Here is a 15,885-nt window from a genome sequence, read left to right as displayed (position 1 = left end):
TGGAAGCAGGAGAAAGACAAGTCAAACCAGATCTTGGAGTAAGGTCTTCGTAGGTATTTCTAATCTTTTTAGAGTAGTTTTTGTTTGTATAATGACAGTATCATGAAAACAATGAAAAGATTCAGGATAAGGAGCAAGCCTACACTGCCCACTGCCAAACACCCTCCATGCCCCTCCCTTCTAGAACCCAAAGCATATACCAAGCATAGCACAAACAGAAGTAGCCATACTATCCCCTTATGGGGGGAAAACATATATATTGGGGAATATTAAGTATTTGGATGTGCTAAAGAGAAAAAGTTTTCTCCACATGGACTAATTTTTTTTCTTGGAGACATGTTTTCCTAATAAGAAAGACTAAAAAAGCATTTTATGGTTGACTAGTCTAGATCCCTTCCTGAAGAAGACAGTGCCGTGGGCAGTGATGATGGTGGCTTGGGACACCTGGCATCCTTGGCCCATACTGGCAGGGACTGACTGGAGACAAAGTCTTCTTGGGAGGCAAGGATGGGAGGTGCTTCAGGCCCAGCTGCTCATCCTTGAATCTCACACTTTTCAAGGACCGCCGATGTCTGACCTGCCTTTCCCTGATAGAGCTACTCTGGTCCTTGGAGGTGGCTTGGTGACTGTGGGCTATATAATTCATTATTCTCCCTCGCTCTGGGTGGAAGGGAAGTCTGTGGTAGTGGAAACACCCACATACTGGTGCTTGGAGTTCCTGGTTGTGCTCGTTTAACTTTGTGGCATGAAGTCCATGGTGAATTGCCATTTTCTCCTCTATAATCTGTCCAACAGCTGTCATGAGTGCCCGAGACTCAGGAGTCTCACTGGCCATAATTGATTTGCTTTTGACTGGTCCTTGGTTCTGGGCAGTTATTGGCTTACATTTCTGCAGAGCATTCTGACCTTTGTCTTTTTCATTGGGGAAAATCCATTGAAAAAAGCGCCTCATTCTTTTTCTGAAGAGGCTTTCGGGAGGACCCTGTTTCTTCTCTGGCAGGAGCTGGAAGTATCGTCTCCTAAAAGAATCTACTATTCCCCTGACTGGGGCAGGGTGACTCATACACTCAGCTTGAGAGGTCCTCAATTCCTCAAACCATTCATTTCCTGAGTTGAGCCTCCTATAGTGCTCTCTCTCACAAGTAGGGACAGTCATCTTGCACTGGTTCTTCCATGAGTCCTGAAGTTTAGAGATCATGGGCTCTTGCTGCCTTAGGCAGCTCCTTTGGTCTGCTATGAAGCCATATAGCATCTGGGAAGCTACCTTGTCTCCAGTAGGCACTCTCTGGGGATGACACTGTGGCACTTGAGAAGCCAAGTTGTCTGCAGCAAGGAGCATGTGTGTAGAACAGTCTTGAGGCTGGTTCTCTGACTCTGTATTCACTTTGGAATTAAATTCACTTTTCTCTTCATTAAGGCATGACTCTCCAGGATCTTGGAAAAAAGACATTCTAGAAAGTTTTTTACTGGTATCTAAACTCCCCATATGCACATTTATGTCCTTTTCAGCAGTAAAACATTGGGATCCTAAGTTCATCTCTAGCATTGCTACCCTATGACAGGGGTCTTGTGAGGTCCAATCCACACTCTCCTCTCTTGGCTCATTCCTGGCCATTGATGAACTGGGGCTCAACTCTAGGATGCTCCTCTCAATGCATTCTGCAGAACCACTCTGCCAAGTTCTGCCCATGAAGTTGAGTGTGAGGGACTGAGAAGGTGGCCTGTCCTCCTGTCCAATCAGAGAGGCTTTTAAGGGCCCCCGGTTGTCACTAGAAGGGGCCATTCCCAGCGCCCTCTGGATTTCCTCATACACAGGTGAAGGAGCAAGGAGAGGCCTTTCCAGGGTGGAAACTGACTCTTCTGTTATTGCCTTCTTTCCCAGACATGCCTGAGGAGGTTTTCCCAGCAATTCAGCAAACTTGACGGAGGGGGCCCCAGACACACGGGTGGCTGAGGGTGTAGAGGCAAACTGAAGAATGGGCAAGGGTTGAACCTTTTTCATCAAGAGATTTATGGGTTTGAGGACCTTGAGAGGTAGACCCCACCTGTGCCTCACCCAAAACCTTATAATATGTGCTTCCAGAACTTCTTGAATGTCTGGATGGAGGAAGGAAACTCTGTGGGAGGTGTTCACATATGGTCCCCAACCCTTCAAGATTCCTAGATTTCTGATTTCCATGTCAGTGTTGGACTTGGGAAAAGCATGGTTGACAGCAAGACAGGATTGGCACATACTCACAGGCCCACACTCACTGATCTGCCACAACTTCCTGCCCAAATGACCTCTTTTCAAGATGTTGTCTAGATTCTTATCTAAGCTCCTTAGTAAATCACTTCCTGAGTCACTCTTTGACAGCCCCAAGTCACTTTCTGATTCCTCAGAGCCCACTCCCTGAAACCTCATTAGGGAGTTCTCTGAGGCCCGGGAGAGATCTTTTGGGGCCTTCCCTAAAATATACCCCAGGCCCTTGCCCATGCCCTGGCTTAGTTGGAACCCCACTTTCTGTGTATCAGTGCTGCTTTTACCTGCAAATGCAGAGAGCCGTGAGGGTCTATGCTTACCCTTTGCCTGACATGTCCCTGGTAATTCACCCTGAAGCTGCCTTAGTTCCAAAGACTCTTGGATCTTACGGGGCAGCTCCCAACGGTGTTGAATGAGCCACTTTTGTAGGTGTTGCTCCAGTTGCTTACGGAGCTCAGGACTGATTGGAAAATCCTCAGGAAGGATGGAGATCACCCAGCTGTCCTCGGGAAGGTTGGAAGTGAAGACACTAAAGACCTCTTGAGATCTTTTGATTACAGAGGATAAACCCCCACTTTCTAGTTGCTCCTGCAACAAAGGCCATTCTGGATGTTGAATCTCAGTTGGGATGAGAAATTGTGACTTATCCTGGGCTGTTGGGCAAGATATTTGACAGGCCCCGATCTGGGGTGAGGAAGAAGGTGATAGGATTGGAAGAGAGGACTGGAGATGATCTTGGGTCAGGATCTGAGCCAGGGGTGGGGGTTGGAATTGAGGTATGGCTGAAATCAAGGGTTGAGATTGGAACTCCAGTCGGGACAGGGGTTTGGACTGGGAAAGCAGTGGAGATAGTTTAGCCTGCATTTGAACTGGGCAGTCACTTGAGATTCCATTGAATAAGAAAGAAGGAGACTGTAGTGCTGAAGAGCTCTCAGAGATCCAGGCAGTAGCCACCAGAGATTCACTGTGTAGAGAGGGGAGACCCCAGAAAAGCTGGTTATATTTCTGCTGTAGATGGTACCCCAAAACCTTAGGATATGAGAGCTGCTGAGGACCAGGCAACTGCTCTGGTTTGCCTTTTGTGCTCCAGAAGTGTTGGGGGCTTGTGGTTTTCTGCTCAGCACCCAGTGATTTCAATATATTCCCCAAAGAATTCAGGTGGTAGTTTGGGCTCATTTGTTTTGGATATGATCCATCTTTTTCTTTTTCTTTCCAAATGTTGATCTTGACTCCCTTTGTGACTTGTATCTCCAGGAACTTCTGGTCATCAGAGCTGAGCAAAGAGGGGTTAGCAGCTTCTACTTCTCTGTCAGTGGGGTTTCCCCAGAATGAGGCCTCTGGTGAGTGGTGGGAAAGGTGTTCTTGCTGAGACTCATAATTTGATGAGGTTGAGAGGCACAAGGCTTTGGCAGTGGTGTGCCACCAGGACAGGGCTGAAATGGGACAGCTTGAGTGGCCAAGGCCTGAGGTGGCTGGGATAGGAGAAGCAGACCATGAGGTATGAGATGACCTCTCTGTAATGGTGCCCAGTGGGAGTGCCATTGAGTCACACTGAGGAAGAGTCAGAATGGTGTCTGGAGGTTGTGGGGCAGAAGAGGCTGTCGGAGGTGGACGGCAGGCCTCTGAATTAAGGGGACTTGGGGGGGAAGGGGAAAGAGCAAGTGGCTGGGGTAAAAGGCTGCCTAGGGGAAGAAAAGGCTCTGGTGGCCTAGAGGCACTCAGAGATGAGTGGGAATGAACAGAAACTGAAGAGGTCTTTGGGCCAAGAAGTAGAGGGCCTTGGGTCAGAGGAACTGGGGTAGCCAGCAAGGACACGGCAGGAGCAGCAACATCCACAGGCTCTCCGCATGGCTGGTGGGCTCCGGCAGGCACTGCTTTGTACACCTCACCAGGGGGATCTTGACATAAGAGCTGATGAAAGCCACCCTTGTCAGGGAGCCTCCCCAGGCAGCTGCAGGAGACAGGAGGCACAAGCTGCAGCTAGAAGCTGACCAGGGCAAGGAGGGCAGGGCAGGTTGGGCAGAGGTAAACACCTGCGACCCACAGCCCTCCCCAGCCTCCATGCTGACTTCACACTACTGCTATTCCTAACCCCAGAGCTTTATCCACATCTTCTTCCCATGACTCCCCCTCCCAGGGCTCCCTGTGGCCCCAAGGTCACATCATAGGCTCTGGGACAAAGGAGGGTCAAGGAGAAAGGGAAAGATTCTTTACCTTTGCAAAAGTGAAATCAGGCTGCGAGCTCCTTCCAGTTCTTTCAGGCAATTTCTGCAAGCTGGAAATCAGGAAACTGGGTTACAGTGGTGAAAATAGGGGCCTAAGGGTCTTATAGAAGGCTAAGTGCAATGTCCCTTTAGGGGAGACTATTGGGTGATTAGACTATGGAGCCCAAGCATCAGTGCTCAAAGCCACATAATCCCTCACAGTAATGGCAAGGCCTATGATGGGGGAGTGCTTTGTAAATGACAAAGCACTCTCCCATCCATCACTCCCTGGAGCCCTTACAACTGCCTCGTTGGGGAGAAAGGATAAGGGTCACAAAGGAATCTGAGCTAAGTTAAACCACTTATCTACAGTTGGACCTGGAGGTTCCACCTCTGAATTATTGGTCCACTACAGCCCACACAACCTTGCCAGCCAACACCCATTTCAACCCCTATCAACTTCCTTCCAAGCATGGAATCTGGGAAGTATACGGTATCTGATCTTCCCAGGAGCCTCTCTGAGGGCTCTGTTTCCTGAGGGATGGTCTCTGCCCCTGGCATCCTCAGAGACCATGGAGCTGGACCCCCAGGGGCAAGAAAGATGGAGGATAACTTGGGGCATGCAGGGCTAAATCACATAAGCTTACCTTTCAAAACTCCACTTTTCTTCTTACTCCTGCTCCTCTTCCTCAGCTCCACCTGATGCTAAGAGAAAAGACAAGGGGCCGAGACTCAATTCTCTCTTCTCTCTAGATGGTCTGCAAATGCTCACTCTTCATGAACAATATGAACATCTACATTCTACATTTATACATCTAATGGGGGTCTGTGGTTTTCTTTCCTTTTACTCATTTTTTTCCATTTACTCATTTTAAAGTGGATAAAAATATTTTTAATTTTTCTTCTTTGAAGAATGCAAAGCTGGATTTTCTATGTCAGCTCACTATGGATTTCTTTCATTGTTATTCCTCTACTCAAAAAATACACACATCCTCAGAACTACAGGTCCTTCTCTGCTCCATCAGATAAGACTCTGTTTCCCAAGCTCAAAGCCCCATTCTAGTCTTTTAGAGGCTCTCCAGGGATCAGCACTGCCTTCAGATCGGCCCTGACACAGAGGAAGAGCTTACCTGAGACACCTGCCACAGAAAGGGGAAAGTGGCTGGTGAAACAATGCTTAGGAGTCTGTCCTCCTGCAGAAAATGAACTTTTAGTATACAGTCCTCACTCACTAGTCACCATATGTTTGGGACTTTGCCCTGGAACCCTCTACCACACCTGGACTCTGGATTGAGATCTTGCGTTAGAAATCCTTGTGCCCTCTCTAACCCTTGCCTGGCCTCACTTATCCCTAGAGGCATGACGTTCTATTCTGAGACTTCCTATCTCAGAAGTCTCTCAGGTGATTTAGAAAACTGGATATGATAATTCCCACAATATTCCTGGGAGGTAAACATTCTTATTTTCCTGTTTTAAAGATGAGGAAACAGACAGAGCAATGCTGGGTTTTTTGCACAAGGACACACAGCTAGTATGTGGCAGGGCCAGGATGTACATCAATAAATCAGGCCTTCTGACTCCAAAAAAAAAAAGAAAAGAAAACTGGATATGAGATAATCTCTGTTGGGGTTTAGCCAAAGTTTACTTACCTTCCTGGTGTTTCTATATTTCCTAGCTGATGGTGAGGATGGATTACTCTGAAAGCAGGGGAGTAACAGAAGAAAGAGCCCAAGTCCACATAGGAAAGCAAAGATGGTATCAATCACCCAGGAGGTGGGACTGGAGCTCAGCCAGGTGGTACCAGTGCTTCTCAGAGAAAAGAAATTCTCCATCTTCGGAATCATGCTGTTGCCCTCAGGCAACTGAGCACTGGGAGTTTACTTGGGGGCAGAGCCTCAGGCTTGCATCATAGAGCTGTGGCCTTGTCACAAAGGGTTCCTGAGAATGGGGGAGGGAGCAGGCTGGACCACCACCCCTCCCCCACCATTCAGCCCCACAGAACCCTGCACCTTCCTGGGCCTTCTGGATTCCTCCTCCCAACTCTACTCGTATGTCAGAGAGACCTTAGCCAATTTTCCATTTGTTCCATCTGGAACTCAGATATTACCTGGTCCCCTTTGTCCATTAGCTATCTTGACTTAAAGCCCACCAATTTCATAACCCTTGAAAATCTGAAGTTGACCCTAGAATTTTGGCTACTTTCTAGGAAATTTTACTTTCAGGATTTTCTCTGTCTTCAACTCCAGCTTCCCATATGTTTTTGTCTTATATAAACCCAGGCACATAATTTAAATTTCTTTTGCACTTATTTAGTTTTATGAATTTTAGTGTTTTGTCAGGAAGACATACACAAAATAAAATAATTTATCATTCAAAATTCATAAATCAAAGTATGAAAGTTATAAAGAGTTAAAGCCAAATGATATATTTTTTTAAGTTTGTAGCATTTATAATTCTGAAGTTAGTAAATCTTTAAACTGGACAAAGACTTTTGGCACATGCTGGATACACACAAACACACACACACATACACACACTTATCCTTTCACAAACCAACCCAGTATTTCCAAATCCAAGAATCCACAATTTTCTACTAGTAACATTTTTCATGTGTTTTCTTGACCTGACTTTTTATTTTATTTTTGTCTTGGTTTTAATTTTTTTTTCCAAGTAGGTTTTGAAACATGCTGTCTTAGTCCATTAGGGTTTCTATAACAAAATACCACAGACAGGGTGGATTATATAACAAATTTATTTCTCACAGTTCTGGAGTCTGGGAAGTCCAAGATCAAGGTGCCAACATGATCAACTTCTGGTGAAGTCTCTCTTCCTGGTTCATAGAAACTTCTCACTGTGTCCTCACATGGTGGGAAGGGACTAGGAATCTATAAGGAGACTCTTTTATACTTACATTTTTGTGTGTGGTGTAAGAAAGTGGCCCAGTTTCATTCTTCTGCAGGTGGCTGTCCAATTTTCCCAACACCATTTGTTGAAGAGACTAGTTTAAACTTAAGTAATTCCTTCCTTTTAATATGAAAGGAATTAAAACTTTCTTGGAAAGATATTCAAATACACAGGAAAATTAACAATCATATATTCATTTAATTTTTTATTTAAATTCAATTTAGTTAACATATAGTGTATTATTAGTTTTGGGGTAAATTTAGTGATTCATCAGTTGCATGTAAAATCCAGTGCTCATTACACCAACTGCCCTCCTTAATGCCCACCACACAATTAAACCATCCCCCAACCCACCTCCCCTCTAGCAACCCTCAGTTTCTTCCCTATAGCTAAGAGTCTCTTATGGTTTCCTTCTCTCGCTGTTATTATCTTATTTTATTTTTCCTTTTCTTTCCCTATGTTCATCTGGTTTGTTTCTTAAATTCCACATATGAGTGAAATCATATGGTATTTTTCTTTCTCTGACTTATTTCACTTAGCATAATACCCTCTGGTTCCATCCACATTCTTGAAAATGGCAAGATTTCATTCTTTTTGATGACAGTACTATTCCATTGCATATATATCACTTCTTTATCCATTCATCTGTTGATGGACATCTGAGCTTTTTTCCATATTTTGCCTATTGTGGACATTGCTACTATAATCATTGAGGTGCATGTGCCCCTTCAAATCACTATGTTTGTATCCTTGGATAAATTATCTAATAGTACAATTGCTGGGTTGTAGGATAGTTCTATTTTGAACCTTTTGAGGAACATCTATACTGTTTTCCAGAGTGGCTGCACCAATTTGCATTCCCACCAACAGTGTAAGAGGGTACCCCTTTTTCTTCATCCTCACCAACATCTGTTGTTTCCTGAGTTGTTAATTTTAGCCATTCTGATTAATATGAGGTAGTATCTTGTGGTTTTGATTTGTATTTCCCTGATGATGAGTGATATTGAGCATTTTTTCATGTGTCTGTTGGCCATCTGGATGTCTTCTATGGAGAAATGTCTGTTCATGTCTTCTACCCATTTCTTGACTGGATTATTTGTTTGTTGGGTGTTGAGTTGGATAAGGTCTTTAAAGATTGTGGATACTAGGCCTTTATCTGATATGTCATTTGCAAGTATCTTCTTCTATTTTGTAAGGTGCATTTTGCTGTGCATAAGCTTTTTATCCTGATGAAGTCTCAATAGTTCATTTTGCTTTTGTTTCCCTTAACTTTGGAGATGTATCCAGCAAGAAATTGCTGCAGCCAGGGTAAAAGGGATTGCTGCCTGTGCTCACCTCTAGGATGTTGATGGATTCCTGTCTCACGTTTAGGTCTTTCATCCATTTGGAGTTTATTTTTGTGTATGGTGTAAGAAAGTGGTCCAGTTTCATTTTTCTGAATGTGGCTGCCCAGTTTTCCCAACACCATTTGTTGAAGAGACTGTCTTTTTTCCTTTGGATATTCTTTTCTGCTTTATCAAAGATTAGTTGAGGGTCCATTTGTGGGTTCTCTATTCTGTTCCATTGATCTGTGTGTCTGTTTTGATGATTACAGCTTTGTAATACAACTTGAAATTCAGAATTTTAATGCCTCCAGCTTTGGTTTTCTTTTTCAACATCCCTCTGGCTATTCGGGGTCTTTTCTCATTCCATACGAATTTCAGAATTATTTGTTCCAGCTCTGTGAAAAATGCTAGTGGTATTTTGATAAGGATTGCATTGAATGTGTAGATTGCTTTGGGAAGTATAGACATTCTAACAATATTTGTTCTTCTAATTCATGAGCAAGGAAAGTTTTTCCATTTCCTTGGGTCTTCCCCCAATTTCTCTCATAAGTGTTCTGTAGTTTTCACAGTACAAATCTTTTTCTTCTTTGGTTAGGTTTATTCCTAGGTATCTTATTGTTTTTGGTGCAATTATAAATGGAATTGGTTCCTTGATTTCTCTGTCTACTGCTTCATTATTGGTGTATAGAAATGCAACAGACTTCTGTGGGTTGATTTTTTATCATGTGACCTTACTAAATTCCTTTATCAGTTCTAGCAATTTTTTGGTGAAGTCTTTTGGGTTTTTTACACACAGTATCATGTTGTCTGCACAGAGAAAATGTTTGACTTCTTCTTTGAGGATATGGATATCTTTTATTTTTTTTTTTCTTGTCTGATTGCTGACGCTAGAACTTCTAGTACTATGTTGAACAATAGTGGTGAGAGTAGACATCCCTGTCTGGCTCCTGATCTTAAGGGAAAAGTTCTCAGTTTTTCCTCATAAGGATGATATTAGCTGTGGGTCTTTTGTATATGGCCTTTATGATGTTGAAGTATGTTCCCTCTATCTGTACTTTGTTGAGCATTTTTATCAAGAAAGCATGCTGTATTTTGTCAAATGTTTTTTTCTGCATTTATTGAGAGGATCATATGGTTCTTATCCCCCCCTTTTTTTTATTAATGTGGTGTATCATGTTGATTGATTTGTAGATGATGAACCACCCCTGCAGCCCAGGAATAAATTCCACTTGGTCGTGGTGAATAATCCTTTTAATGTACAGTTGGATCTGATTAGCTAGCATCTTGTTGAGAATTTTGGCATCCATGTTCATCAGGGATATTGGTCTGTAATTCTTCTTTTTAATGGGGTCTTTGGTTCTGGAATCAAGGTAATGTTAGCCTCATAGAATAAGTTTGGAAGTTTGCCTCCCATTTCTATTTTTTGGAACAGAAGAATAGATATTAATTCTTCTTTAAATGGTTGGGAGAATTCCTCTGAGAAACCTTTCTGTCCTGGGCTCTTGTTTATTGGGAGATTTTTGATTATTGCTTCAATTTCTTTGCTGGTTATGGGTCTATGTATATTTTCTATTTCTTCCTATTTCAGTTTTGGTGGTTTATATGTTTCTAGGAATTTATCCATTTCTTTCAGATTGCCTAATTTGTTGGCATATAATTGCTCATAATATTCTCTTATAATTATCTGTATTGTTGCAGTTTTGGTTGTGACCTCTCCTCTTTCATTCATGATTTTATTTCTTTTGGTCCTTTCTCTTTTCTTTTCGATAAGTCTGGCTAGGGGCTTATCAATTTTGCTAATTCTTTTAAAAAACCAGCTATTAGTTTCATTGATCTGTTCACTGTTTTTTTTATTTGTACATTTATTTCTGCTGTAATCTTAATTACTCTCCTTCTCTTGCTAGATTTAAGCTTTATTTGCTGTTCTTTTTCCAGCTCCTTTAGGTGTAAGGTTAGGTTGTGTATTTGAGACTTTTTTGCTTCTTGAGGAAGGCCTGAATTACTATATACTTCCCTCTGACCATCTTTGCTGCACCCCAAAGGTTCTGAACTGTCATGTTTTCATTTTCATTTACTTCTATGTATTTTTTAAATTCATCTTTAATTTCCTGGTTGACCCATTCATTCTTTAGTAGGATGTTCTTTAACCTCCATGTATTTCTGGTCCTTCCAAATTTTTCTTGTGTTTGATTTCAAGTTTCATAGCATTATGATCTTGAAATATGCATGGTATAATCTCAATCTTTTTGTACTGTTTGAGGGCTGATTTGCAACCCAGATTGTGATCTATTCTGGAGAATGTTCCATGTGCACTTGAGAAGAATGTGTATTCTGCTACTTTAGGATGAAATCCTCCTTCCAGTTTGTCATTCAAAGCTCTTTGTTTCCTTGTTGATCTTCTGCTTAGACGTGTCCCTGCTGTGAGTAGGGTGTTAAAGTCTCCTACTATTACTGTATTATTACCAATGAGTTTAAGTTTGTTATTAATTGAGATTTGGCTGGTCCCAAGTTAGTGGCATAAATATTTATGATTGTTTAGATATTTTTGGATAAACCCCTTTATTATGATATAGTGTCCTTCTTCATCTCTTATTATAGTCTTTGTTTTAAAATCTAGTTTTTCTGATATAAAAATGGATACTCCAGGGGTGCCTGGGTGGCTCAGTCATTAAGTGCATCTGCCTTTGGCTCAGGTCATGATCCCAGGGTCCGGGGATCGAGCCCCACATCAGGATCCTCACTCAGTGGAAGACCTGCTTCTCCCTCTCCCACTCCCCCTGCGTTCCTTCTCTCACATTGTCTCTCTCTGCCAAATAAATAAATAAATAAAATCTTAAAAAAAAAAAAGAATGGATACTCCAGCTTTCTTTTGATGTCCATTAGCATGATAATGGTTCTCCACTCCCTCACTTTCAATCTGGAGGTGTCTTTGGGTCAAAAATGAGTCTCTTGTATTTGCAAATGACATATCAGATAAAGAGCTGGTATCCAAGATCTATAAAGAACTTCTCAAACTCAACACCCAAAAACAAATAATCAAGTCAAGAAATGGGCAGAAGACATAAATAGACACTTCTCCAAAGAAGACATACAGATGGCCAACAGACACATGAAAAAATGCTCCACATCACTTGTCATCGGGGAAATACAAATCAAAACCACAATGAGATACCACCTTACACCAGTTAGAATGGCTAAAATTAACAAGACAGGAAACAACAAATGTTGGCAAGAATGTGGAGAAATGGGAACCCTCTTACACTGTTAGTGGGAATGCAAGCTGGTACAGCCACTCTGGAAAACAGTATGGAGGTTCCTCAAGAAGTTAAAAATAGAGCTACCCTATGACCCAGCAATTGCACTACTAGGTATTTATCCCAAAGATACAGATGTAGTGAAAAGAAGGGGCAACTGCACCCCAATGTTCATAGCAGCAATCTCCACAGCCAAACTGTGGAAGGAGCTGAGATGTCCTTCAACAGATGACTGGATAAAGAAGATGTGGTTCCTATATACAATGGAATATTACTCAGCCATCAGAAAGGATGAATACCTCCCATTTGTTTCAACATGGATGGAATTGGAGGGGATTATGCTAAGTGAAATAAGTCGATTGGAGAAACACAACTATCATATGGTTTCACTTACATGTGGAAGATAAGAAATAACACAGAGATGGTAGGGAAGGGAGGGAAAACTGAATGGGAAGAAATCAGAGAGGGAAACAAACCATGACAGACTCTTTTTTTTTTTTTGGATTAACATTTCTTTCTTTTTCTTTTTTAAAATTTTTTTATTCTTATGTTAATCCCCATACATTACATCATTAGTTTTAGATGTAGTATTCCATGATTCATTGTTTGTGCATAACACCCAGTGCTCCATGCAGAATGTGCCTCCTCAATACCCACCACCAGGCTAACCCATCCTCCCACCCCCCTCCCCTCTGGAACCCTCAGTTTATTTTTCAGAGTCCATCGTCCCTCATGGTTCGTCTACCCCTCCGATTTCCCCCGCTTCATTCTTCCCCTCCTGCTACTTTCTTCTTCTTCTTTTTTTTTCTTTAAAGATTTTATTTATTTATATGACAGAGAGAGATAGCGAGAGCAGGAACACAGGAGGGGGAGTGGGAGAGGGAGAAGCAGGCTTCCCGCAGAGCAGGGAGCCTGATGCGGGGCTCGATCCCAGGACCCTGGGATCATGACCTGAGCCGAAGGCAGACGCTTAACCGACTGAGCCACCCAGGCGCCCCCCCTTTTTTTTTTCATAAGATATATTGCATTATTTGTTTCAGAGGTACAGATCTGAGATTCAACAGTCTTGCAGAATTCAGAGCGCTTACCAGAGCACATGCCCTCCCCAGTGTCTTTTACCCAGTCACCCCCTCCAAACCACCCCAACCCCCACTCCAGCAACCCTCAGTTTGTTTCCTGAGATTAAGAATTCCTCATATCAGTGAGGTCATATGATACATGTCTTTCTTTGTTTGACTTATTTTGCTCAACATAATACCCTCCAGTTCCATCCACGTCGTTGCAAATGGCAAGATCTCATTCCTTTTGATGGCTGCATAATATTCCATTGTATATATATACCACTTCTTCTTTATCCATTCATCTGTCGATGGACATCTTGGCTCTTTCCACAGTTTGGCTGTTGTGGACATTGCTGCTATAAACATCGGAGTGCATGTACCCTTTCGGATCCCTACTTTTGTATCTTTGGGGTAAATACCCAGTAGTGCAATTGCTGGATCAGATGGTAGCTCTATTTTCAACTTTTTGAGGAACCTCCATACTGTTTTCCAGAGTGGCTGCACCAGCTTGCATTCCCACCAACAGTGTAGGAGGGTTCCCCTTTCTCCGCATCCCCGCCAACATCTGTCATTTCCTGACTTGTTAATTTTAGCCATTCTGACTGGTGTGAGGTGGTATCTCATTGAGGTTTTGATTTGGATGTCCCTGATGCCGAGCGATATTGAGCACTTTTTCATGTGTCTGTTGGCCATTTGGATGTCTTCTTTGGAAAAATGTCTGTTCATGTCTTCTGCCCATTTCTTGATTGGATTCTTTGTTCTTTGGGTGTTGAGTTTGATAAGTTCTTCATAGATTTTGGATACTAGCCCTTTATCTGATATGTCATTTGCAAATATCTTCTCCCATTCTGCCAGTTGTCTCTTGGTTTTGTTGACTGTTTCCTTTGCTTTGCAAAAGCTTTTTATCTTGATGAAGTCCCAATAGTTCATTTTTGCCCTTGCTTCCCTTGCCTTTGGGGATGTTTCTAGGAAGAAGTTCCTTCGGCTGAGGTCGAAGAGGTTGCTGCCTGTGTTCTCCTTTAGGATTTTGATGGACTCCTGTCTCACATTGAGGTCTTTCAACCATTTGGAGTCTATTTTTGTGTGTGGTGTAAGGAGATGGTCCAGTTTCATTCTTCTGCATGTGGCTGTCCAATTTTCCCAACACCATTTGTTGAAGAGACTGTCTTTTTTCCATTGGACATTCTTTCCTGCTTTGTCAAAGATTAGTTGACCATAGAGTTGAGGGTCCATTTCTGGGCTTTCTATTCTGTTCCATTGATCTATGTGCCTGTTTTTGTGCCAATACCATACTGTCTTGATGATGACAGCATTGTAATAGAGCTTGAAGTCTGGAATTGTGATGCCACCAGCTTTGCTTTTCTTTTTCAACATTCCTCTGGCTATGCGGGGTCTTTTCTGGTTCCATACATATTTTAGGATTATTTTTTCCATTTCTTTGAAAAAAGTGGATGGTATTTTGATGGGCATTGCATTAAATGTGTAGATTGCTCTAGGTAGCATTGACATCTTCACAATATTTGTTCTTCCAATCCATCAGCATGGAACGTTTTTCCATTTCTTTGTGTCTTCCTCAATTTCTTTCATGAGTATTTTATAGTTTTCTGAGTACAGATCTTTTGCCTCTTTGGTTAGATTTATTCCTAGGTATCTGATGGTTTTGGGTGCAATTGTAAATGGGATCGACTCCCTAATTTCTCTTTCTTCTGTCTTGTTATTGGTGTACAGGAATGCCACTGACTTCTGTGCATTGATTTTATATCCTGCCACTTTACTGAATTCCTGTATGAGTTCTAGCAGTTTTGGGGTGGAATCTTTGGGGTTTTCCACATAAAGTATCATATCATCTGCAAAAAGTGAGAGTTTGACTTCTTCTTTGCCAATTTGGATGCCTTTGATTTCTTTTTGTTGTCTGATTGCTGAGGCTAGGACTTCTAATACTATGTTGAATAGCAGTGGTGATAGTGGACATCCCTGCCGTGTTCCTGACCTTAGGGGGAAAGCTCTCAGTTTTTCCCCATTGAGAATGATATTTGCTGTAGATTTTTCATAGACGGCTTTTATGATATTGAGGTATGTACCCTCTATGCCTATACTCTGAAGAGTTTTGATCAAGAAAGGATGCTGTACTTTGTCAAATGCTTTTTCTGCATCTATTGAGAGGATCATATGATTCTTGTTCTTTCTTTTGTTAATGTATTGTATCACATTGATTGATTTGCGGATGTTGAAAGCTGGCTACTGGAAAGTGATAGAGCCCCGGAGCACAAAGTTGGAACTTTTAGAGGTCTGCTCCAGTGAGAGACATCCCTGCCTGAAAGGTGTGCAGGTGGCAAAGCAGGGAAGAATCCTAGGTGTGACAGTGTGGTCCCAGGATCCCTGGGGCTACAGAAAGAACAGGGGTGCCTGAGCCAGCAGAGTTCCCAAACATTGGAGTGGGGAAACTGTTGAGGGTCAGTGAGCCTGGGAGTTGGCTCTCAGCATAGTTCACCATAAACCACAAATCACAGCAAGATTGGGCAACCAGTCTCTGTGCAAGGGCGGTGCAAAGGGCAGGAGCAGCAACCCTTTGCCTTCCCTTGTGAGGGGCAGTGAGGGTGTGCCCATGCCCACAATGAGGTCACCACTCTCTGTGCAGGGGCCCTGCAAGAGGCAGGCCCATGGCAACCCTCCTAACTCCCCTGGGAGGATCCACTGGGGTGTGCACCCCAGGAGTCTACAGAGTGTGGCACACACAAAAGTGAAGACTACGTTACCCTGAGGGTTAACTGAAGAGAGGGGACTGCGATCTTTCACCTCCAGGGTTGGAGATCAGGGCACAGCCATTTTTATTTTCATCCTCTAAAGCCATTAGGGAACAAAAGCCACATAGAGCAACCCCAAGAGGTTTACAAT

General features: G+C 42.7%; 2 protein-coding genes across 2 annotated transcripts in view; one reads left to right on the top strand and one right to left on the bottom strand.

Moving 5' to 3' along the window:
* LOC118023350 (protein FAM240B-like) overlaps positions 1–15,885 on the top strand; it is an 84,826-nt gene that overhangs the window by 35,133 nt on the left and 33,808 nt on the right. The gene's annotated exons all lie outside the window — the stretch shown is intronic.
* On the bottom strand, positions 386–6,571 carry LOC118023365 (putative spermatogenesis-associated protein 31C1). The gene is made up of 5 exons (XM_035024489.1): positions 6,554–6,571; positions 5,577–5,585; positions 5,094–5,151; positions 4,457–4,517; positions 386–4,193 (listed from the first exon to the last, which is right to left on the bottom strand). Exons 1-5 carry the CDS (start codon positions 6,569–6,571, stop codon positions 386–388), a joined length of 3,954 nt encoding a protein of 1,317 aa, XP_034880380.1.

This window comes from Mirounga leonina, unplaced genomic scaffold (genome assembly GCF_011800145.1).
Source record: "Mirounga leonina isolate KUSES-001 unplaced genomic scaffold, KU_Mleo_1.0 Mir_179, whole genome shotgun sequence".
NCBI classification, from domain to species: Eukaryota; Metazoa; Chordata; class Mammalia; order Carnivora; family Phocidae; genus Mirounga; species Mirounga leonina.
This window is presented reverse-complemented; position numbering and strand designations above follow the sequence as displayed.

Coding starts and splice junctions, on each gene's coding strand:
- LOC118023365 (XM_035024489.1), bottom strand. Junction 4,518..5,093: donor GAAAAGTGGAGTTTTGAAAG/GTAAGCTTATGT, acceptor CCTGATTTCCAG/CTTGCAGAAATTGCCTGAAA. Junction 4,194..4,456: donor CTGATTTCACTTTTGCAAAG/GTAAAGAATCTT, acceptor TGTCTCCTGCAG/CTGCCTGGGGAGGCTCCCTG.